Source organism: Phoxinus phoxinus (assembly GCF_949152265.1).
Source record: "Phoxinus phoxinus genome assembly, chromosome: 16".
NCBI classification, from domain to species: Eukaryota; Metazoa; Chordata; class Actinopteri; order Cypriniformes; family Leuciscidae; genus Phoxinus; species Phoxinus phoxinus.
This window is the reverse complement of record NC_136891.1, coordinates 8,444,346-8,468,631: the sequence shown is the minus strand read 5'-3', so window position 1 is coordinate 8,468,631 and position 24,286 is coordinate 8,444,346. Positions and strand designations below refer to the sequence as shown.

General features: G+C 36.7%; 1 protein-coding gene across 5 annotated transcripts; it reads left to right on the top strand.

Annotated features, from left to right (window-relative positions):
- Positions 1-192: 192 nt before the first annotated feature.
- Positions 193-23,583, top strand: mpv17 (mitochondrial inner membrane protein MPV17). 5 transcript variants are annotated; one of them, XM_079584251.1, is made up of 8 exons: positions 193-521; positions 1,527-1,608; positions 12,235-12,350; positions 14,415-14,507; positions 16,392-16,487; positions 21,943-21,975; positions 22,079-22,131; positions 22,573-23,583. In XM_079584251.1, the coding sequence occupies exons 2-8, from the start codon at positions 1,536-1,538 to the stop codon at positions 22,640-22,642; spliced, it is 534 nt and encodes a 177-aa protein (XP_079440377.1). In that variant the 5' UTR covers positions 193-521; positions 1,527-1,535; the 3' UTR covers positions 22,643-23,583. The 5 variants fall into 5 exon arrangements, with proteins under 5 accessions (XP_079440377.1, XP_079440376.1, XP_079440378.1 ...); XM_079584250.1 differs by lacking the exon at positions 22,573-23,583 and adding an exon at positions 22,216-22,462 and having other exon boundaries at positions 212-521; XM_079584252.1 differs by having other exon boundaries at positions 519-845.
- The last annotated feature ends 703 nt before the right edge of the window (positions 23,584-24,286 follow it).

Here is a 24,286-nt window from a genome sequence, read left to right as displayed (position 1 = left end):
ATGTTTGAATGACAAATGTGTGTCCTGTCCATAAATCCGCTTTATTGGTAGTAGCTCTTTATTTTTCAAAATAAATGTACTCTTTGCTCTTCATCATTATTTTTAATTGGTCCTTTTAATTAAAAATTGTATTCTAATGCAAGACTTTTAAACTAGGTGTTTTAAAACGGCACACAAAATCATTTCTAATTCAACGGTCACTAGACTTTTATTTTGAAACCTCTTGTTTCTCTAGTTTGAACTTTAGCTTGCTTCACACTGACTGCACGCTTAAGCATCACGCTAAATTGTTGACTATGGTGTAAAATGAACTGTCAACCACTTATCAAGTTGTCATGATACACGACTGAATTAATTCAGCGTGTGTGTTTAAACTGCAGCCACATCTTCTGATCTGAAGTCACTTTCCGTCCTCTTTTGACACTGACAGTCTTTAAAAGTAACGTTAGCAGTCACCGGTTTAATTTCAGCAACGCCAACATCTCGGGCACTCATTGTACCACTTCGGTTTACGTGACAAGGTAGGACTAAACTTCTAACATAAGCCACAGTACCGGTCAAAACTTTCTGTGCAGGAGTCGTAAAATAAATTGAATTACAATTAACAGTTACGAAAGATTGGTTACGTGATAGTGTGTGCACGTGTACAACGGATGGCACTTAGTTTTATATGTCACTAAAGTAAGAAAAAGATTTACCCTTATCCGACCGAGTAAAACCTAAATTATCATTTGGTTTGAAGTTTGGAAATTCATCATGATTTTTGGCACGCGCCTTTGATCAGCAGAGCGCGCGTCTTTCCTCACTGTACGGATGTGACGGGACTGTTAAAATCAGAAAAAATCGTTAAAAGTTCTCGAACATGCGTTTTACCCTATTTTTTTTTACAGTCTATGGTTTTACCGCACTAAAATACTTTGACATAAGTTAGATTACTATTCAGCGGCGCAGCAAAGCCAGCAGCCCAGGGCTAATTTACAGCGAGAATGTCTAGTCCGAACAAATTACTATTATGAGCCGATTCTTTTTATTGAAACAAAAATGTACAATGCGACATTGTAGTCCAATTTCCAAATGAATGACTGTTAGTGGTTGGAGATAAATTGCAGGAAAGTTGATCTCAAGGGCCAGAGTTGTTTTATGATTATGCTTTACCTTTTACTTGTAAAGCTATTGTGCTTATAATTCTTAATAATTACAATTTTGTTTTGTTTTTTATTTCGCACTGTTCTAAATTTGCAATTTTAACTGGACGCAACAACGCTGCGAATGCTATTCGTCATACTAGCAATAAAGCACGTGTTGCATAAATCTGCATAAAATTACATGTTGCATTACGTGTTTCATAAATTTACAAAGAGATATGTGTTTGAATATTTTTCTCAAAATAATTGAATGCCATGACATGACGTTGATATTATTCTGGCCAGGCAGCCACATATTAATAGCTTTAAATTGTCAGCAATTTTTCTATTTCTGCCGCAGTTTTCATTGTAGTAATTTCAGTGGTCTTGCGTTTTTCTTAGACTTTGTCCATGGCGGGTCTCTGGAGATCTTATCAGCTGCTGATAGCCAAACGTCCATGGACAGTGCAGATTATAACTGCGGGTAAGAGCTGTATTCCTCCCTTTATCACCACCGTTTCTTTTTTTCTTTTTCTTTTTTTGTAGCCCTATTGTTCCCAATACCCTTTAGGTCAACTCCATCTCAGATGCTATTGATGAAATATTTACCTTTCCTGTTTTAGCACTATCATCACTTCTAAACAGCCGGATTGTTTCTGAGCGTCAATAATAGATCAGCCATATAAACAACGGAAAGCCCTTCTCAGCAACAGTCTGCCTCGCTGTTTGCTTGAACTTTGTCACTGTGTGTTTTACAGGGTGGGAGTATAGATTGAGGGGTGGGAAAGTCTATTTTAACTGTTGTTTTCAATTTAAATGCTATTGAATATAAATTACAACTTTTGAAACAGGAATGTTTACATTATCTATCACCTTTTGCATCCAACACATTTGCCCCCGGTTTCACAGACCAGGCTTAAAGGGATAGTTCACCCAAAAATGAAAATTCTGTCATCATTTACTCACCCTCAAGTTGTTTCAAACCTGTATGAGTTTCTTTCTTCTTTTGAACACAAAAGAAGATATTTTGAAGAATGTTGGTGACCAGACAGTTGATGGACCCCATTGACTTCCATAGTAGGAAAAAAAGATACTATGGAAGTCAATGGGGTCCACCAACTGTCTTTGTTTGAGCTTAGCATGTTTGAGCTATTTTAATGGAAAGCAAACTTGCACTGACATATCTTAAAATATGTTACTGCCATTGGTCTCAAGATGCACAGCAATAATGTTTTTTTTTTTTTCTAAGTCACGTTTATAAAAGCTACTTAAATGTCCTAATTGAACTAAGGCCTAATCCTGGCTTAATCTAAACCCTGTCTGTGAAACCGGGCCTTGAGATAAAACTATGGCAGTAACATATTTTAAGATATGTCAGTGCAAGTCGCTTTCAGTAGAAACAGCTCAAACATGCATTTTAGTCTGGGACTTGGCTTAAGCCTAGTCTGTGAAACACGGGGTAAGAATTTATTATATTTTTGCTGCAATTACACCATTGTACCAGAAGATGACAGCACAAAACAACATATTTAATGAATGGTCAAAGTCGGAGTTGTTCTGCTGGAGACTTTCTTTTTAGCTGAACACAGATGTTGATGTCTAGATTGAAACATTCAGGTGATGAGGAATCAAAATGTCATTTGCCTTTTGACATCAGAGTTCAATGTACTATGGAAACATATTAACACTTTCAGAACTTAAGTGCAGTTTAAACTTGAAACCAAGCAATTGTGGGAAATGTCTTGTTCTGAAAGTCTTCCGTATGATTTTACTTCTCTTTTTTCTTCTTCTTTTTTTTCAGGTAAGACTGATCAATTAACCATTTCAGAACAATGGCAGACACAGGGAGTGTAAAGTTAATTTGAAAACAATCACTAATTTAGCATTTTCATTTGGTGTCGCCGTAGTGCTGAAATGACACACTTCAGCTTTAATTTCATGTGTGATTACTGTGCATTAACTAAGCAGTTTGACAGCAATATTTTTCACCTCGTTTAACAAAATGAGTGAATGAGAATACTTCTTATTGTTAATCAATGAGGCTGCTTAAACAAGCTGTTGGGTGTATTATGAGTCATTCAAACTGTAGCATTAGGATTAATTAGTGCTTGGCTAGACTGCCACTGACAACTTGGCCAACATGCTTAAAATCAGCAGTGGCCTCGTGTCGCAGAGCGATTGAGTTTTATGTAATCAAGATTACAGACATGAGCTATGATTCATCGCCTTTGTTTTCCACATCAGGGAGTGCTCGAGTATTTATAGAAACTTTAGCCTTATGGGTATAGGTTTAATATTAGACCGCAAGATGCTTTAAATGAGAGGGAAGCGGGGTTATTTCAAAATTAAATAATAACTGGATGTTTTCACAGTCGTGTGGACCAACGCTTATTCACAGACCAAGGGACGTGATCTTGCCTTCAAATAAATCGAATGCAATAAAACTTGGCATTCGTGGGCAAGGTGAACAACTTGAGTGAGTTGGAAGTTCAAGGTTACGTTTTTTGGTTAAAATAGGCCTATTTTTTCATAAGCCAGTTTGATATACAGTGTCAACTATTTGTAGGTTGTTTGAGCATCCCGATCAGCCCAACCAGTGACATGAGTTTAGACATGAGCGAAGCTATTTGTTGAGCAATGGCAGACGGGGAGTTTGAAAAGAGACATTATTTTAATTGTCATTTTTTTCATTAATATAGTCGGGAAATAAATCTGATTTAGTTATATTAGATGCACACCACTGGTCTTATGTGCACCAGTGCTGCATATATCTGATCAAAAATACAGTAATACTGTGAAAATTAAAATAATACAATGATTGTTTTCTATTTTAATATATCTCTGTGATGGCAAAGCTGAATTTGTCAGCAGTCTTCAGTGTCACATGATCCTTCTGAAATCATTCTAATATGCTTTTATGGTGCTCAAGAAACATTTTCTATTATTATCACAATTAAAAACAGTTGTGCTGTTATACATTTTTATGGAAATACAAATTTTCAGTATTCTTTGATGAATAGAAAGTTCAAAAGAACAACATTTATTTAATGTTTATTTAAAATGTATTCACTTTTTATGTAGTGTATTACCTTATGGAACCCATAACCATGATAGCTGCATTAAAAATGTTTGCATCCTCCACACTTTACATCCCCGAATAACTGGACGCAAACTGGGACTAATGAAATTCCACTGCATTTATTTTAGTCAAACTCTCCACTTTCTGTGAAGTGATGAATTGATGTTCACTTAAGATAGCTGAACACCCTGTGAAGTCCTCCTCGCAGGGCACTACAGGCTGATGGGAATACACCCATTGTTATTGCAATTCCGTTTATTTGCCACTGGTGGCACAGAGATTTCCCACTTCACCTTTAACCGATGCACTTGGTTGAAGTGACAAATGGATTTATTTATAACAGGTACAGATGTGAAGAGGAAGAGATTAATGAGCGAATGAATAAATGAATGAATAGATGGGATGAAGGCGCTACATTTCCGTTTTCGCGTCATTAGCGATGCATTAACCCCATAATCTGTGCTAAATGTAGAGCCGAGAAAATCAATGTCATCCAAAGAGGGCAAATCCCTGAATGAATGGGGCTTGAAAATGTTTACTGTAGCCCAGGTAAGCCATGTCACACTGGTCTCATCAGCTAAATGGGTAGGGTTGCCGTAGCCTGCCGCTGGTCCCCATGGAGAACCTGCAGATCCCTGCCAAATTGATCACAGATAATTTCACTAAGCACAAGATGCGTCAATCAGGGCTGTTCTTCCCCTGAGACTCTCCCTCAAGGACAGACGGTGGGAAGTGTTGAGCTGACATCAGCATATTTCGAGATGCATTTAGCATAGATGAGTGCCATACTCCAGTTGGCACGAGGTACGGTGCAGATTGCACCTGAGTGTGTGGTAAATTGCATTTTATTTGGCACAGCGTATGACAAACAACCATGTTTATGTTTGGTTGGTGTCGTCGTTTTTGCTAATTTAGATGGACATTGTTTTTCCTCTGAAATTGCTGTTTTTTTGTAATCCGAGACCCGGAATATAACTTTTAAGCCTCTGTTTTTCATGGGGCAAAGATGAAAGCAAATGAGAAAAGGTCCCTTACCAGGGCAGGCTATTCTTGACGGATGTTTTAAGAGTTTAGTCTTCTGTGCTTCTCAACCTGTTAACGTCAAGTTAAACCAAGAAGTGGAAAATATAAGTGTTTGTCATCACTTCACAACATGCTGTTAGCTCTCACTCAGCCTCTGCCCTCCTGTCTGCCTGCTTCTGCCTACCTTGATCAATAAGCTGGTGCTGTTTTGATAAGATGACCCAGTAAAAGCATGGCAAAGGTTTCTGGCTCTTTTCAGTCTGCTATACTGGATTATTAGTCTTTCCTTGACATTTTACGAAAAGGTTAGGTCACTTAAAAGGGGCTACGTTGCCTCGCTTGGCTCTGTTGTTAAGGCAGAATGTCCTTTGTAAACCATGATATTTGGGCAAGTGTGAGGAAGCAGCTGTCCGCTAAATTTAAAGGCAGTTGCATTTTTTTTATGTGTTGCTCCATTTCTCCTCCCTGGCAGTTCTGTATATGGCTTCAGAATAATTTTTTTAAGGATCCTGCAAATTAGCCAGTCAAGGTGAAGCGTAATGAGTGTTTAGAGATCAGGGGGTGTTGATGTGGAAACATTGTTGTCATTGTAAACAGCTTGACTTTATATAGATGTGTTTTCATTAGGCACGCACCAATATACAAATTCTGGAAGATTTATGCTATGTATTTATGTTATGGCTGATAATCTGAGATGATTGTCGATATGTATAGGTCTGTCTTATTTCTTTGAAACAGTCCCAATGCTTTCATTAGCAGTCTAATCAGTGATACTTATAATACCAATACTTTTATATTTAATGTTAGTATATGATATATAACTGTGATATATAACTGATATTTCATATAGTGTTGTCACGATACTAGAATTTCTAACTTCGATACGATACCTAGAAAAATATCGATATTCGATACCATTTTCGATACCACAGAGAAAAAAACTGCCACTATATTAAGGGGGTATTTTTTTTATTTAAAGCTAAATATAACAAGTCTAGAACATGACAATGAGGTATATTTTACATGAACAAAAATGTACTGAGTTCTATCTGTTAATATTTTTTTATTGGACCAGGGCTAACATGACCCGTTGTATTTGTATAACCTACTGTTATCAAAGATTAAAATATAGCCTACTGTAACAAAAAAGCACTTAACAGTATCAAATTGGAGGATAGAGTGTCAGTAATGTATAATAATAAGATTAAACATTAAATTTTCAGTTAAAGGCATTTCATTATTGAATTCAGAGATGCCATTGTCTAGCTGTTTAGTTTAATTCATATCTGTGTAATCAAATTGATGATAATCGCTAATGAAGGCAAATTGCAGAATTAAATAATAATTTTCTGAATAAAGTTAAATAGGCACAAGTTAATTTACATTTGACCACAGTTAAAATATTTACTTGTCTAAGATTCCTCAGTCAGATTATGTTAACTTTAAGAATTACGGTGAAAAAACGAGACAACACAGACTTATTTCAACAATACTAGGCCATCTTGGTTAATGTTTCAGAAAAGTTAAAATGAGAAGAGTTACAGTGTTTCGTTTAGGATTTTTTTAGCAGTGGGGAAAGGTCTGTCCAAACAACAAACACCCCTGATGCTGAGCGTAGCCTATGCTTGCTAAATGGTACCCCTGGAGCCTGTTCCTTAAGTCTGTTTTCACCTATAAAATAATTTTAAAAAATGAGTGATGTGAGGGATTATTGATTGTCAAACAATCTTTTGGGTGCCCGCAGCCCGCTCGCAGTGTGAAGTGTGTGTCCGCGCTATTCTCCCCGCTCGCAGTGTGAAGCGCGTGTCTGCGCTATTCTCCCCGCTCGCAGTGTGAAGTGTGTGTCCGCGCTATTCTCCCCGCTCGCAGTGTGAAGCGCGTGTCTGCGCTATTCTCCCCGCTCGCAGTGTGAAGCGCGTGTCTGCGCTATTCTCCCCGCTCGCAGTGTGAAGCGCGTGTCTGCGCTATTCTCTGACATACCCGCTCGCGGTGTGTAGCGCGTGTCCACGCTATTCTCCGACTCCGACATGCCCGCTCGCGGTGTTCTTTATCAATCAACCAAAGCCGGTCGCGGGGGCGCCGCCCTCGCCATCTTTCCATTCACTTCACTTTTGCTATTTAACCAGAGCGAATGAGACGAGTGCGTCACGTGTGGTGTTTGTCAACGCGCCTTTGGAGAGAAGTGAAAGTGACCGCTCGGCTAGTATCGATACTTCGGGAAATTAGTATTGGTACCGTTCAGATATTTCAGTATCGATATTTATCGAAATATCGATATTTTTGACAACACTAATTTCATATATACTAATATTTAAAAGTTTAGGTTAAATTTAGTTTTTTAATGAAATAAAAAAAAATATCAGCAAGGATGCAATAAATTTATCAAAAGTGACAGTAAAGGCATTTATAGTGTTACAAAAGATTTCTATTTTTAAAAAAGCTGTTCTTTTGAACTTTCTATTTTTCAAAGAATCCTGGAAAAAAATGGTTTCCACAAAAATATTATACAGCATAACTGTATTCAACATGGTCTGCTGAAAATTCAGTTTTGCTATTACAGGAATAAATAACATTTTAAAATGTATACTAAAATAGAAAAGATTTATTTTAAATGGAAATATTTCACTTTTTTTACTATATTTTTGAAACAAAAACAAAATCTTACCGACCCCAAACCTTTGAATGTTATAGTTTTAGGTTTTGCTGTTATGTACTGTTAGAATTGCAAAAAATAGGTGGCAATATTATCTGCTTCCAATAGCAGTCTAATACTAATGCCTATAATAAAATAAGCAATGGCTGTTGTATATTATTATTTTTGCTATTATAAGCTTTAAATAGTGACCTAATCACAGATAATTATTTGCTACAGCATATACTTGATATGATGTTTCAAATTATAGGTCTAGACTATTTTGCCTTTTCTGCTTCCAAGGACTGATTTAAAACCCTGTTAATCTTAACTTCAAAGGTTTGTGAACTTGCGGCTTACTCTGGGCTTTCTGTGAACTCGATGGTATTTCTGAAGAAACCGATCATCTAGAAGCAGCGTTAGTGTCACAAACCCACTGCTGCTACCATCAGTCCAGTGCCTGTGTACAATTAGTCATGTCATAACACTGAGTCATTATGTCAGCGTTTGCAGTGAAGCACAAGGCCTGTGCTTGTAAAATGCAATCGGAGAGTCCAGCGTGTTTCTCTCACAGATCAGAAAAAGGCTTCGCCTGCTGTGTTTGTGTGGGGTTGAGTGAGAGCATGACACAGTCTTTCTGTTGGTGGATCACCCCGCTGTGCCGTTAACAACCTGCTGGAGAGAGACCAGAGTTCCCAGCATTCTCCTCTCCGAGGCATTTCATCTCACACCACCCTCCTGCTATGGCATGCTGTGTACAATAGCGGCTTCTCTCCAGCTCGCCATGCGTTTTGAACCGTGACCTCACTTATCAGAAGTGAATCCACCATATTCAGGTTCTATTGCATCAGAAAAGTTGAAGATATCTTTAGTGTGTGCTTTTTTCAGACTGTGGTAATGCAGCTTTTGTCCTAGGTACACTTGCGAATAATTTTTTATGTAGCTTTGGAGACGTTGTCACAGTTCTTCTGTGATTTAGTCCGTCTCAGTTTTTTCTTTTGTACACAGATTAAATCCAGAAGAACTGTGGCAAGGTCTCCAAGACGCTTGGAAAAACTATGTGCAAGTGTACCTGGACAAAAGATGTTTTAAACGTCACACACCAAAAATGTATTTGATTCAGTTAATAGAAGTTAATGGATAAATAAAGTCGATTTATGACACTATTTTCCAAAGCATCCTCACTTTAGAGCATTTTTACGCAAGTGCATACAACTTTTTACAGTACTAGTAGCTTTGCAGGACGTTGCCGTAGTTCTTCTGGATTTAGTCTGTCTCCGGTTTTTCTGTTTCTTCATGTAATCCCAGATGGACTCTGATGGTGAGATCAGATCTCCGTGTGGAGCAAAAGGTAATGGCAAAAGGAATGTTTGGAAATGCATACTGATATTTCCTTTTGACGCACTACTGCAAAATATATAAATAACTAGCTTAAAACCATTTTTTGGGGTGAAGACTTTTGCACAGCTATATTAGTTGAATTAAATGGTCTGTGTGACAATCCACACAGGCGTGCATGTGAAAAAAAGGGAAGAAATCTCCTTTTTGATGGGTTCTATTGGTTTTGTTTCTTTTGTTGAGGTTTGTATTCATTTTGGGTTTGCGATACATGTCAATATCCAGTGAGGTCTCTGTTTATGTACACATGCATAATGCATGGCTCTATTTGCTGCCCTCGCGGCTTTGACTGCAGACGATCGAAGTGTGTGTGAAGAGAAAGGAGACCTGTGACATTTCCAGCAGTTAGGAGGAAACCGCTCTGTCAATGTGATTGGCACACAGTGTGTGTGAAAATGGGGAGAATGTGATGAGCTGCAGTCTATCTAAAGCTTTCAATCACTCATATTCAACCGCTTTTGTTCATTCCTCAAGGATGAATGCACACATACAGTAGTGGGCAAAAGTGATGTCTGGAGCTTTTAATGACATTTCAGGTTCTAAACAATCAAAACATGAGGAGTATGTTATATTGGGAAAATAAATACATTTGGTTAATGACAAAATTATTTGGCAAGGCAAACTCCAGCATACAATTAAATATGGTTTTGTATTATGCATTAAAAAAAGGAATAGAAAAACAAAAATCTCACTAGAAATAATGCATGCATTGACCACAATGTAACCAGGTATTCATATTTTATTGGTTCTCCCTTATTTTTGACTACATCTGACTCACTAAACTTTGCCCATGTGTCATGCTTAACTTCTCTCCCATCCTCCTTAAGTTCTTCCCAAAGTTAAATTTCATTGGAAGACCTGCATGAAGTATCACAATTGAGGTTTATCATTTCCCTAAGTTTTTAAATGGCTTTATGGTCAAGGGACTGAAGACTACAAAATGCTAAACATGAACACTTTCATTGTGTTCTTTGTTGCATTCACGGTGTGTTTGGGATCGTTATCATCTTGGAAAATACAAATTTGCTCTCCAAACAGATCCTCCATACTTGGCTACATTGTGTTCAGCAGGATTTCCAAGTATTGGTCCATTTTCAAAGTGGATGCATCATGCAAGTTTGTAGATCCTTCCAACACAGACATGCATCCCCATTACCAATATGTTTCCCCTGCCGTGCTTAATGGCACCATGCGTTCATTTGGTATTAAAACACTCCATTCGTCTTCTACGAACATACCTGACACCATCCTATGCTAGGTTGTTAAATTTTCGACTTGTCGTTTTGCAGAATACGGCCCCAATCTTCCACTCTCCAGTCCTTATTTTCTTTGGCAGATATTTTTTTTGCAGTAGATAAAACTAATAAATGGCTTCTTTACTGGTACGAGACCTACGAATCCAGCCTCTTAAAGCCATTGGCTTACAGTTCAAGATGAAATTGGAGGTTTGAGTTCTCATCCAGGTCTTTAGAAGCTGTTTCGAGGTGGTCCCTCATTCAGGTGATTTTCATCTTCCTGCCAAAATCTGGTCTTCCTTGACCAGCCACAGCACTTTACATTCTGCATGGTAGTTGTCTCACTGTGGTTTGAAATAATTCTGTGGACATTGTGACCATTCACATCCAACACATGAGCAATATCCAAAACCGATTGACCATGGGCATACAAAATATTTAATTATTGAAAAGTTTGAATAAAGTGCGAAGGAGCCAATTTCCCTTGGTTGGACATCACTTTTGGCCACTACTGTACTTATGCACAGACATGTCAACACACTAACGTTTAAAGGTGTCTCTTGGTTTAGTTGCTTAAACACTTTGAGATGAATTTATTCATTCATCCAATAATAGTGCAAATGGACTGTACTAAAAGCGGAAGACTTTTCAAGTTGGTCTGTAAGAGGAAAAGTTGTCAAATATATCTTGCATCGGGGCACATTGTGGAGCTTTTGAAAGATTTTGATTAATAAATTAGAGTTTGGTATTACTTTCTGCAATGGATTAAAATGTTTCCGAAGTGTTTTCAGGAATTTGTTGCATGGCTTATCTGATTAATCGTGTTTTACAGGATAACATCTGTCCCTGCTATTAGGAAACTACCTCCCGTGGTGTTCCTAAGGGGGTCTCGATGCAACGTGAAATTTACAATGTGACATTTAAAGGTCATTGTGGAGTGACTGGATGGATTTCTTGAAATCTTTGCGTCTTTGTTTTACTATAGTTATGATCTCTGTTATTTTGAGTTGTCTACTGTTGTTTTTATACAAATTTAGTAAATAATATGTTTTTGAATCATTGTAGAAGAAGTATAAATGTAATTAAGTCAGTACATGGTAGAATTGGTAATAAAAAAAACAATAAAAACAAAAAGCTAAAGATTGTAATATTATGTACACTTGAACAAAGTTTTGAAGTTGAAGTTTTTTCATTACAATTAAAAATTATTGTTTTCTATTTAAATATGCTTTAAAAATATTTTTTATTTCTGTGATCGCAAAGCTGAATTTTCATCAGCATCATTACATATTGATCAGTGTCACTATATCAATGTTGAAAAGAGTTGTGCTGCATAATTTGTGTTTCTTTGATTCTTTGAAAGTTCCAAAGAACAGCATTTATTTCAGATAAATATCTTTACTGTCACTTTTGATCAGTTGAATTATGGTGTTTTTTTTCTGAATAATAGTACTAATTTATTTATTTAAAAAAAATGCTGACCCCAAACTTTGTAATGGTACCGTAAATGATAGTCTAATGGTCAAAAAGTCAGGATTTGTTATCCTTTACGACTACTTTCTGTTATCCTTTAGCCTCGCTCTCTACACCCAGTCAGTATGGAGTGAATGGGGCAGCAAAAATCTTGAAAGAGTCTTTCCTGTCAATTCTCTTTTGGCATGATTACCTGAGTGCAAGCCTTCACGCTGGGCAGTGGGGACAAACAGATGCCTGACTGGCACCCCCTCTTTCTCTCTCTTCCAGGCTCTCTGGTGGGTTTGGGTGATGTCATCTCCCAGCAGCTGATTGAGCGCCGTGGACTGGCCAATCACAGCGTGAGACGCACCGCCAAGATGATGAGCATTGGCTTCTTCTTTGTCGTAAGTCTCCTGTGATTCTGTGACACTAATGCATGTTTTAACTAAAAGCAACTTGCACTGACATACCTTAAATAGCTAGCTGCCATTTTCATCTCAAGATGCACACTAGTATTTGAAATAGTTTTTTTTTAAGGCACGTTTATAAAAGCTACTTAAACTTAGACTTAATCTAAACCCTGTCTGTGAAACCAGGCCTTTGTTTTGTATATTTTATACTCTTGCAAAAATATATAATTTCATTAGAATACAAGCTTTCAGTGGAGAAAGATGCTTTTTGGCCCAGAATGGTGTAGCTATAATCTCATGTGGACGGCCACAGTTTGTTTTGTTCATACGTGTGTAACGTGCCTTTTAGAGGCTGACATCTGACACACAGTTTGTGGTCAGTAAGATGTTTTTTTCTTATGTCGCATTAAGTCTCTTATGCTAACCAAGACAGCATTTATTTGATCATAAATGCATTAAAATATTGCAGTAATATTGCAAAATATTATTACAATTTAGAATAACTGTTGGATATTTAAAACATTTAATTTATTCCTGTAATGTAAAACACAATTTTCAGCAGCCATTGCTCCTACATGATTTTTTATCATTTCTAATATGTTGATTTGGTGCTCAAGAATCTATCTTATTATTATTATTATTATACATTTTCATAAACAGTTGCACTGCTTAATATTTTTGCAGAAACCATGATACATGTATTTGAAATAGAAATCTTTTGAAAGATTATAAATGTCTTTACTCACAAATTTGATCAATTTAATCCATCATCGCTGAACAAAATAATGCTTTTTTTTATTTATTTTTATTACGGTAGTGTATACCAAATTATGTTTTTGTTTTACAATACATTTCATACGATTGCTTGACTGTTTTTTTATTAATTTAATTTTTATGTCATTCTCAAAAGCACTCGCTGTTTTAACCTGGAATTAAATACAACTATTTCCAGTTCAGACTTACATTAGATGATAACAATACAATTTCACAAAGACAAAAAAAAAACGTATAATGGTATGTTGCAAAATGTCTGTTGTGTTATGGCCATTACAGATCATGTGTAGGGTGTCATTTGTTGGAACAGGTGATAAAGTTGCATAACTGCACACAGTGATTGACACATTGAGCATCCTGCTCTTCCCGTCCTCCCTCTCTCTCTCACACACACAAAGCACTAATGCACTTGTTCTGTTCAAATGACTTGAGGACTAATCTGCAAATGGCCTGTATGATTTAAAGCTTTTACAAGTCTGAGTGTTTTAAACATCAGACCTCAGTCGTTATTATTAGTGCAGTAAGAACTGCGTTTAGAACAAAAGTGCGAACCATAGGTCAGAACTTGAGGTAAAATTTGTCCTGTATCTCCTGTGGAAATCTGTGAAAGATATTCTGTCCATTGAGCTGTAATTATATTGCATTTCTGACGTGCTTATTTTCTGTTGGCGGTTTATGGTTATAGGCTGTGTTCTTATTGCCCAATCAACCGAATTAAGCAGAAGCTCAGTATTAATCATTTTTATGTGTCGTGGTATGACATCCTTTGTTTTTCTAATAGGACAGGAAACAGGAAAAAATGCAGAAAGTTGGCATACAGCTGCTATATTTTCACCGTGCTTAGGAAAATGACAGACGTCTTTTCAAACAAGTGCACAGCTGTTTGTTAAAGACGCCCATATGCATAATTTAGCATTGGTGGGTGATTTTACATCGATGCTGCTGAACCACAAATTATAATTGCATTAAAAGAGAGATTAACCGAAGAATTCAGTTGTCATCATTGACTGAAACACCCCCGGTAGACACTGTTTGACACATTTATTGATCAGTTTGCTAATCAGGCCCAGACTGAAACCACACTGGGAAATAAAAGGAAAGCTCATTAATTCACAGAGGATTGGAGCTAATTACAGCCCGCTGTTTTCAGAATCACTTCATAAACAAATGAAACCACTGGCACGTCCTCAATGTTCTGAGCTTTTGTTCATGATTGTTTACTGAAGTCTTTGGATTTTTTTTAATGTACTTCACATATTTAATTATGTTTCCTGTGTTTTGAAGGGTCCATTGGTCGGTGGATGGTACAAGGTGCTGGACAAACTTGTTACTGGCGGTACTAAAAGTGCAGCTCTGAAGAAAATGCTGGCTGACCAGGTGAGCTATGTATTGCACTTTTGTGTGTGAGATCTACATGGTATTAATATCTATAGTTTTAAGACACATTTGCGATGCATGTTTGTGTATATATATATATTTATATACCGGTGTATACATACATATACATACAGGGTTTGAAATTAACTTTTTTCACCCACTGGCCAATTTGGCTACTAAATTTTTAAGTTACCGACCATTCAGAACTTCTACTAGCCAAAAAAGGAAGAAGGATTTAACCAGATTAACTACGTCACAGCTTTTATAGGCTATATATATATAAAAAATTTGGATTTCATACATTAATTTCTTATTCAAACAAATCCTGTCATCCAGCAATCTTCTTCCCTTCCTCACAAGCGCGCCGTTATGTTGCATAGTGACATGTGTTCAAGTAAGCCAGATATGCGCAAAACCCTGTGTTTAATATGTCATGATGACTCATGAGTTGAGTATTTGCACTAAATCTGCGCAGATTTGTCTTACATGAACTTCCCCAGCAAAGTGAGTAAACATAATAACACAGCAAATTGGCTAGTGATTTGGCAGCGTTACCCGCCACAGTTGAGTTTTCCCGCATTTGGCAGGTTGGCGGGTGTTAATTTCAAACCCTTTAGATATATATATATAGTTTATTTTATAAATACAAATATTCCCCCATGGTGTCCTCCCTGTTCTCCTCACCGTATTAATAAAAGCAATACAAAAGACCAACAATAAAATCAGATCTCAACATTCGGTATGTTTTAAAATGTCTTTCCTGTCTTGGTAATAAATAGACCCATGGAAAGTTGTCCTTTGAGCCGACTGTTGTGTCTTTTTTTGGGAGTCTGCAGACACATTTAAAGTGCTTAGAAGCTGCTATTTTATTTTGAGATTTGTAGTTAGAGCTGCTACATACTTTATCCCTTTTGGGTATCCCATCTGAGCTCTCCCTTCATGCATGTCAAGTAATCCATCTCCTGATAGGCAGTCAAACAAATGAGCGTTTGCATAAGTCATTGTTTACATGATTGGTGGAATGAATGTACAGGATGAAGCGGACAAAGGCACGCAAGACAGGCCCTCTCCCCATCACCGGATTACACCCAAACAACAGCGCTTACAACGCCAGCCTGCTCTCCCACATTTATTCAGAAAACAGATTCGAGGGCTATTTTTAGAGACCCACTTTCTAAATTTCTAAAAGCCCATACGGCCAGCGAGAAGTTGTGTATGCGGTTGTTTTCGTCTCTGGATATTACATTTTGTTTCTTTGATGGTCTTACAACGCTGTGTAAACCTTAAGGAAAAGTGGTCCACAGATGTTGAAGTCATTTGATATTTCAATTGTCCATTTTGTACAATATTATGAATCAAATATGGCTCAATAGCTAAAGATTCCAACAGTCAGTGGAAGGTAATGCCAGCATGTCCATAGCTTACATCACTTTACATGCCAAAAAACATGTCTCTTGCCATTTAAAATTATAAAGGATAAAACATTGTGGAATTTCTACCCTAAAAGTAAAAAGAGAAATAAAGGGGCTGGTTTTAGTTTGTGTTTGACACATTTTTATGATATCTGTAACAAATCTGCTTGGGATGTCCTTTGGAAAACCACACATGAAGGAATTTCTAGTGTGCTAATAATAAATGGATGCATCAGTCTGTCATTGTCTCCTTGATAGCTTTCAATATGCGCATCGCATGCATATTTCATCAGATGTGAAAATGTGCGCCAGTAGTCTATAAATTAACAATTAGGCTGTATTAGCTGTATAATGGTATTTATTATGAACACTGAACTTGATTGACCATGTACATGTATATGTCATCTATAAATGAACAGTTACAGTTCCTGTAGGTGCTCTCTGATCTAACCAGGTCTTTGTATATCCACAGGTGTGCTTTGCTCCGTGTTTCTTGGGTGCTTTCCTGGGAATATCTGGAGCGCTCAATGGACTGACTGTGGAGCAGAATGTGGCCAAGCTCAAGAGGGTCAGTTTTCATCACAAGCCTGGATTCAAAATTAGCATTAAGACAACACCAATGACTAGTATTAGTATTCCGCTTTTGGCAGAAACTGAAACCAAAACAAATTGGATGCACTGGAATGTTATGAAAACCGAATGGAATAGAACCGAAAATTATCCTGTAGCCTTGTATTGGAATATTTTATGTAATGTAAGTAATAGTATAAGTTAATTTTTCTTCAGCATTAATATAAAATAATTAATGAAATATATACTATCATTCTAAAGTTTGGGGTTGGTAAGATTTTAAATGTTTTTGATAGAAGTCTCTTATGCTGACCAAGGCTGGATTTATTTGATCAAAAATACAGTAATATAGTGATGTATTATTACAATTTAAAGTAACTTTAAAATGACATTTATTCCTGTAAAGGCAACGCTGAATTTTCAGCATCATTACTCCAGTCTTCAATGTCACATGATCCTTCAGAAATCATTCTAATAGGCTGATTTGCTGCACAAGAAATATTTATTATTATTATATGTTAAAAACAGTTGTTCTGCTTAATATTTTGTGGGAATCGTGATATATGTTTTTCAGGGTTCTGATGAATATTAAAAATAAAAGTAATCTAAAAGTGTTTACTATCAGTTTTCATCAGTTAAATGCATTCTTGCTGAATCAAATTATTAATAAATAATAAAAGAAAACCAACTGACCCCAACCGTTTGAACAGTGCTGTAAAATAATTAATAACTATAATTTATATGAATATTATAATTAGGATTAAATGCCTCCTATACTGATTTTAGTCGCATACACAAATCTGCAAGATCCTGAAATATTTTTTAGAAGTAATCTAGTTCCTCACTGCCAATGTAAATATTTTCCTACTCCATCGGTCTTCCTGAAAGTCCACTCTCTGTCCTGTGATCCTTATATTAGCACGGGACAATTAGAGTATTTCCGCGGATGGAGGGATGAAGGGACGGAGGGCTGGACCAGCGAGGAGTGACTCATGGGCTTGTAGGAACAACGGTTGACGCAGCAGTGTCTCTGAGTGTGGCCATCAATTATTTATGTAGGGAAGGTGGCGGAGTTAAAATGAGACTGAAAGGTCAGTCACCTAAATGCCAGAAAAGACAGAAAGCTAATGATAAATGCTCTCATTAACCCAAACAGCCAATGTGAGCTGAAAGCCAATCACTAACTTTGGTGATGCGACTCGATTGAAAGAATATCACTCTGATCCATTTTTGTTTGAAACAGGACCCCTGATGCTGATTAAAACCCACGACTTGTTGTGGATGGCGTCTACCTCTGTTTATAATGGCTATAGGTCAGGCAATTTGGTGATACAAGAGTGACAAGAGGGCAGTTCAGATGCTGCTCGCAGAAGTGCCCTTTCAAGCAGAGCTAAACGCAGGATGCTCCTGCAATGGCAGCTCTCTGACCATCATTATGAGCTTGCTGAGTGGTTAAGGCTGTGGTTGAGGAATGGAAAGGTCATAGGTTTGATCTCAGGTTGGAATGGCCTGTGAATTGTGAACTGGTGTTCTGATTGTGTCAATGGCACTTAACCCAGAGGAGATCTCCAGGGAAACTGGGCTTCAGTTAGGCAACTCTGTGTCGCTTTAGGTCCAATGCAACTGCTAAATAAGTGACAAGAAACCGTAACCGGATCTGGAGTTTTCAATGGATGATGCTGATGCCGTTTATCTAAAGATCTGTATAATCTCTTCTCATTTTCTTTTGTTTGTCTTTTTCTTTCTTCTTTTATTCTTACTACTTTCATTTTTATAATTAGTTTTTTCTTTTTTTCTATTCTTTTTACTTTTACTTTTTCTTTGTTTTCTTTTCACTTTTTTCTGGCTATTGTTCTTTTTTCTTTTGTTTTACTTTAGTTTTTATTTTATTTTCTTTTTTTTATTTTCTTTTTTATTCTTTCTTTGCTTTTCTTTTTGTACTTTTTTAACTTATTTAGCTTTTCTTTGTATTTTCTTTTCTTTTTCTTTCTTTTTTTCTTTCTTTCAAATCAGGGTTCTTTGGAAAATTCATAAGTTAAGCAAACATATTTTACTATAAATCTAAAAATTATGATTAAACATATTTGTCTTGTCTATGTAATTAAGAACGAACCAGGCACCGTTAATATAATTCATATTTAATAATAATTTATAGTTAATAAAAAAGTTCATTTTTAAAGGTAAAGTATGTCATTTCTGTGCCAATAGTGGCACCAAATTGAACTGATTGAATTTTCAAGCAATAAACAAAAAATACACTTCATTTTTATGAAAAGACTTAATTTAAGTAATTTAATATAATAATGAAATTAAATGTATTAAATACGTTATTTATATAATTATATTTATTAAAAATGCACAGCTAATCTAAAGTAAATCAACATAACTTTGGCAAAGACATACAATTGCTAAAACAATTTGATTTGTCTACATAATCTGTGAAGTCGAGGTAAATGCCATCTCCCCACTGACTACTTTCTCTAACTTTAATGACACCAAGTGCAAACATCATCATCAAGTGTGAGTCTAGAGAGTTGCGCAGCTTTTGATGTTATATTGAAAGGTTAAGTGCACATTAGCTCGCCGAAAATCCAAGATTAGAACCAGCAACTCATCCGCTCATTATTGTTTTCACCATGAGCCGTTTGGCGCTTTATAACCTGGTGCTATAACAGATCAATGTCAGAATGAAGTGACTAGAACACGGCACATTCAAGTCTTCGGGGTTGTTCTGAACCTCTGGTTTGATCATTGTTAACAGTAGCTTACAGCTTTCTGCTTGTGGGCAGTTTCCAGGGCATTCGGGATTTGTCTGGTCTTTGATGTTGCTCGCTTCTAAAGATGTCGAATATTAGCATCCCTCTTGTGTTCTCTGTCTTTGTGTGTTCAAAACGGTCCAAAAAAAAAAAGAAAAGCTCTCTGTCCCTCAGGGGCTAAATTCCTGTGACGTCAAATTCAGCGGGAACAATATGACGACGTCTCGGGCCCGCGGTAGTTTCACCCCAGGTGGCTGGTGCCTTGTTCATTCTTAATTAGAAACTGTTAAGGCGAAGAGTACAAACAGAAAGAGCACAAGTTTCTAATACGGGCTTCTTTTTACACACTCAATCTCACTAAGATGACCTTTCAAAAGATGACACTAGCAGAGAAGAGGGCCCTCATGTTCCAGATGACTTGATTTTTATATGGCACCAGGGGTAGGAGGGTGTTGACTTGTGGTTGATGCGGTGGGACGGAGTTGTGGAGCTCTTACAACACTTCGAGGGAACCGTGACCACTCTCTGCCTCAGTGGAGACCCTTCGGCTGGGTTTAAGAACCAGCGTCATGACATGATGGAAGCATGAATGAACAGGTAACAAGGGGGACAAAAAGAAGAAAAAAAAGGAATTATAACCAGTGAATTTCTACTTCAGACACTTTAATCTTATTAGTTAATTGTTAGTAATATATATATATATTTTTTTATTTATTTTGATAACGATAAATATTTTTTTTAAATGAATCGATTAATTGGATGAAAAATTTACAAAATTATTATACATTACAAAAAAAATGTATGCATTATTTTAAACAATGTTATTCCATATCCTGCCCAATGCTGTCCTCCAAACAATGAGTAATATAAAGCCTATGAAAACAAACAAACAAACAAACACAAAAAAAGTGTTAAAAAACAAACATTACATTCTGAACCTAAAAACTGATTGCTTACTATTTTAAAGCAAAAATTAAAACGATTAAATTAGAAAGGATTATACACAAGCACACAATGTTATCGTGTACGAGGTATGAAGAACACACACAATCACTGCGCCACAGACCAGAGTGCCTATGATGACCCGTCCACCGTCGAAAGGGCATACAATGGGCACTCGAGCATCGGAACTGGACCTTGAGCAGTGGAAGAAGGCCTGGTCCGATGAGTCCGGTTTTCTTTTACATCACGGGCCTTGTTTATGCGCCACGTTTTCCTGGGCAAGTGATGACACCAGAATGCACTGTGAGACGATGATATCCAGATCTCAATCCAACTGAGTGTCTGTGGGATGTGCTCCAGTTTGCTCCTCACAAACTTCAAGACTTTACGGATCTGCTGCTAATGTCTTACAGTACCACAGGATAACTTCATTCCTCAACGGGTCAGCACGCGGAGGACCAACAGCATGTCAGGCAGGCGGTCATAATATTTTGACTCATCTGGAGCAAGCAGAATAATATCTAAATGTTGTTGTGTATTCACTGCTGTTCTAGTCGGGTCCTTTGACAGATCTGTAAAAGCAGCCGGCGTGGTTCTGATTAGGTCTTTGCAACAGCATGATTATTTTTAATTACATGGAAATTGATATTAATCAAAAATTTGTATTATGGTTCTCACATAGTCCTTCAGCTTATGCTTGAAGAAATGTCAATTAGCTCAAAACATTGCAGGGAATATTAGATGGGAACAAGCAGGGTCAGAAACACTTCATTATATTGTATTCTAAGCCTAGTTATGATCCGTTGCCTGAAAATAATGAATTAAAACGAAGCTTTTTTCCCAGTTTTCTCAACTAAATTGTGTGTGTGGAAGGCCACAGTGGATGTTGTGAGTGGTTTCTAAGGGCATTGCTATGGTTGTTAAGATGCTCAAAGTGTCTTTTATGCCCAGACGAAAGATGAACAATCGTGGAGATTTCTGTGGTCATGACTCCTAAACGCTGGTCCTACACCTTACAGTGAGAGAGGTTCAAAGACCGCCGTTGTCACAGTGTTGCGACCAAAGATAACCTGTGATGATTTTCTGACAGTGTCATAAATGAAGCATGATCATCTCGCAGTGTGTTTACTGCTACGACCTACGTCCAATAAAAAGCAACATGAAATTGATCAACGTGACATGGTGCTACAACTTAAAACTACTTTCCTCAAACTCTTAAGTTGGCATGTATTTTTCCACTAGCCATGACCATATGACGTTTTATTTTTCTATACTAACTTGCGTCGTAGCCTACGATTCAATAGGTGTCATCATCCCACAGTTTACATGCATGTCGTACCCAAGTTTATTAATTCATGCCGTACAAGTTGGATTTGTAATGATCTTATAGCATTGCCGAAATCGCACAGTCTGCGATTGCTAATGCAGTGTCTATGGGGCTCTACATGGTTTAGTGTTTGCTTACTGGCCCAAGTAAAAAGTGCCAATGACCTCTATGATGCTCTATGATAACCTGCTGCTTCCTTTAGTAGAATTTGGGGTTTTATGTATTTTATCGTCCAGTAAGTAAAACAAAAAAAGTCTGATTGCTTAGAAATGTAATAGCACACCTCTCCTCAACGAGCTTTTTTTCCCCACCAAAGTTTAATACTTCAGGGTTAGGGTTCACATCTTTAACCTGAACTATAAGCAATAATATTAAACAGCATTTTTGTCGGATCATATATTTACTCTGCATTTTTCATATCCCAATAGGACTACACGGATGCCTTGATCTCCAATTACTATGTAAGTGGCGTACCTTTTTTTTTGTGTGTGTGTCTTTTTTTTCTCTTCAATTTATTCAGTTCAGTTCTACAGTATTTAATGCAACATGTCTTCATTTTTCCAGCTTTGGCCTGCAGTGCAGATAGCCAATTTTTATTTCATCCCTCTCCACCACAGGTAAAGCTCTTTATTTATAAATATGAGCCTTTTTTAGCCTCAAAAGTCAAGTGATCAATGATAATGATAATTGGTCCATCGCAGCGGGGCACAAATCCAACAGTGCTGGAGATTTAAGGTCGTCTCTGGGAAAAGAACGTTCACGACGTCCTCAGAAACCCTGTGTGCAGCACGGCATTATGGAAGGAGTTTAAAGCTGGGAAACTTTAATTAGGCTCTTATTTTTATTTTGACTGTTGGGATTTTTGATGTGTGCATTGTTTGATGTTACTTCTTACTGGCACCTTCATTTCCCCACTGGGATTAACAACTAGAGTCAGCTGGTCTGTTTTGCCTGGATTTGGATTATGTTTGTATTATTTTTTTTAAGACATGAATGGGATGTATATGTAAGACACAGATGATTTCTACGAGTCATTTGTTTATGCTTGTGTTTTTCAGATTAGCTGTTGTCCAGATCGTGGCTGTTGCCTGGAACTCTTACCTCTCCTGGAAAGCCAATAAGATGTAACGAGATGTTCCAGATCTTCCACTACCTCGCACATGGGATTTTTTTATTATTATTTTTTTAGCAGTTTCTTTTACGAGTAAATATAGTAACATACTCACTCAGTTTACATGGTAGCATAAAGCTTACAGATTTTTGCACAACAAAGTTCAAAGCAGACGATAATGTAATTCAGACTTTTTATTAACAAAATTAATGCTATGTGATATTTGTGATTATAGATTATGTAAAGAATGTACATTGATTCTATACAGTTGATTTATGTCTATTTTACCAAAGTTTTGATGCTGAATTATGCTTTATCAATAATCAATAAGAACAGCAGGACTGTATGTTACAAAATGTGTCTCCGTTCTTTTTCTTCCGTGGCCATGTGAACTCACGGATGTGACGTCTTCTACTGGGGCATTGAATTGCATGTCAATACACTAATGTGAATAAAATACATATTTTACAATTGCCAGAACATTATTCATAAAAAGCATCACTCACACTCTAAATCTCTTTGATTTGTTTTTACATTTTTTCAAAGTGCATGACAAATTCAGACAGTAAATGCAAAAGTGTGTTTTTTTATTTCTGTATCAGAAACTTGTAAACCCATTATTAAATCATCCTTATGTCATGGAGCGCGTTTATGAAATGGTGCTCTAGATGGTCCATATTTCAAAGGAAACAGCTGACACTGAAAACATGGGCTGAATTTACTGTTTTCCTAGCACAATGTTGAACTAATAGACCCTGTTCTTTGCTGCCCTTGCCAATAGGATGTAGGGCGGCTGTTCCTCAGCTTGACTGCAATTCACAGCTTCAGCCTGCAGATAGATAGATAGAGTCTTTATTCAGATCAGATCTTTCAATTGTGAACAAAGCTGTCACTGGATAACCAGTGTAACTGCTAATTGTCATCCTTACAAAAACATTAAAGAAATTAAGAATATATTAAGAAATACATTGGCTTTATTATTTGTCCGTTCACACTGATGAGGCAGTTAAAGCCATGTTTAGGAATTTCCTTTAGAGAGTGTCAGGCTTATATAATATAAATATCTTTGTCCAGTTAATGCTGCGTCACTGGGGAATTGACGGCTAGCCAAACAATACTCAACAGTGACTAAACCTCTGCATCTGACTATTGAACACATTTTTCTCAGCCACGCTTTAAAACGTTATCTTTTTACAGTCACAAAACATTTTAATTCATGACCATGTGGTGTATTTTTACTACTGGTATTATTATTATTAGAATTATTAGAATATTATTAGAATTATTATTTACAGAACTGAACTTGAATAATGTAGGTTATTTCTATTGTGGATATGGCTTGTATAGCCTACTATAACTCTAGAGCTTGTTCTTACAAAGTTTCTAAATCCTTATAACTTTATAGGCTATTTAAAAAATGAAATAAATTCAAGTTCAAACAACATTTTGCATGTCAGCCATATTGCAATGTAAGATGTAAAATGTATTAAACTATTTACAGTTAATCCGTTACGGTTGCAATATATATTAGTATATAAACAAACAAACGTAGAAACACTTCACCCAGAATAGACAGAAATATGCAAAGAAATAGTTTTATTGTAATATAATGAACTGAGGTCTGGCTGCGTCTTGAAGAATTTCAGCACCTTGGACAGAGT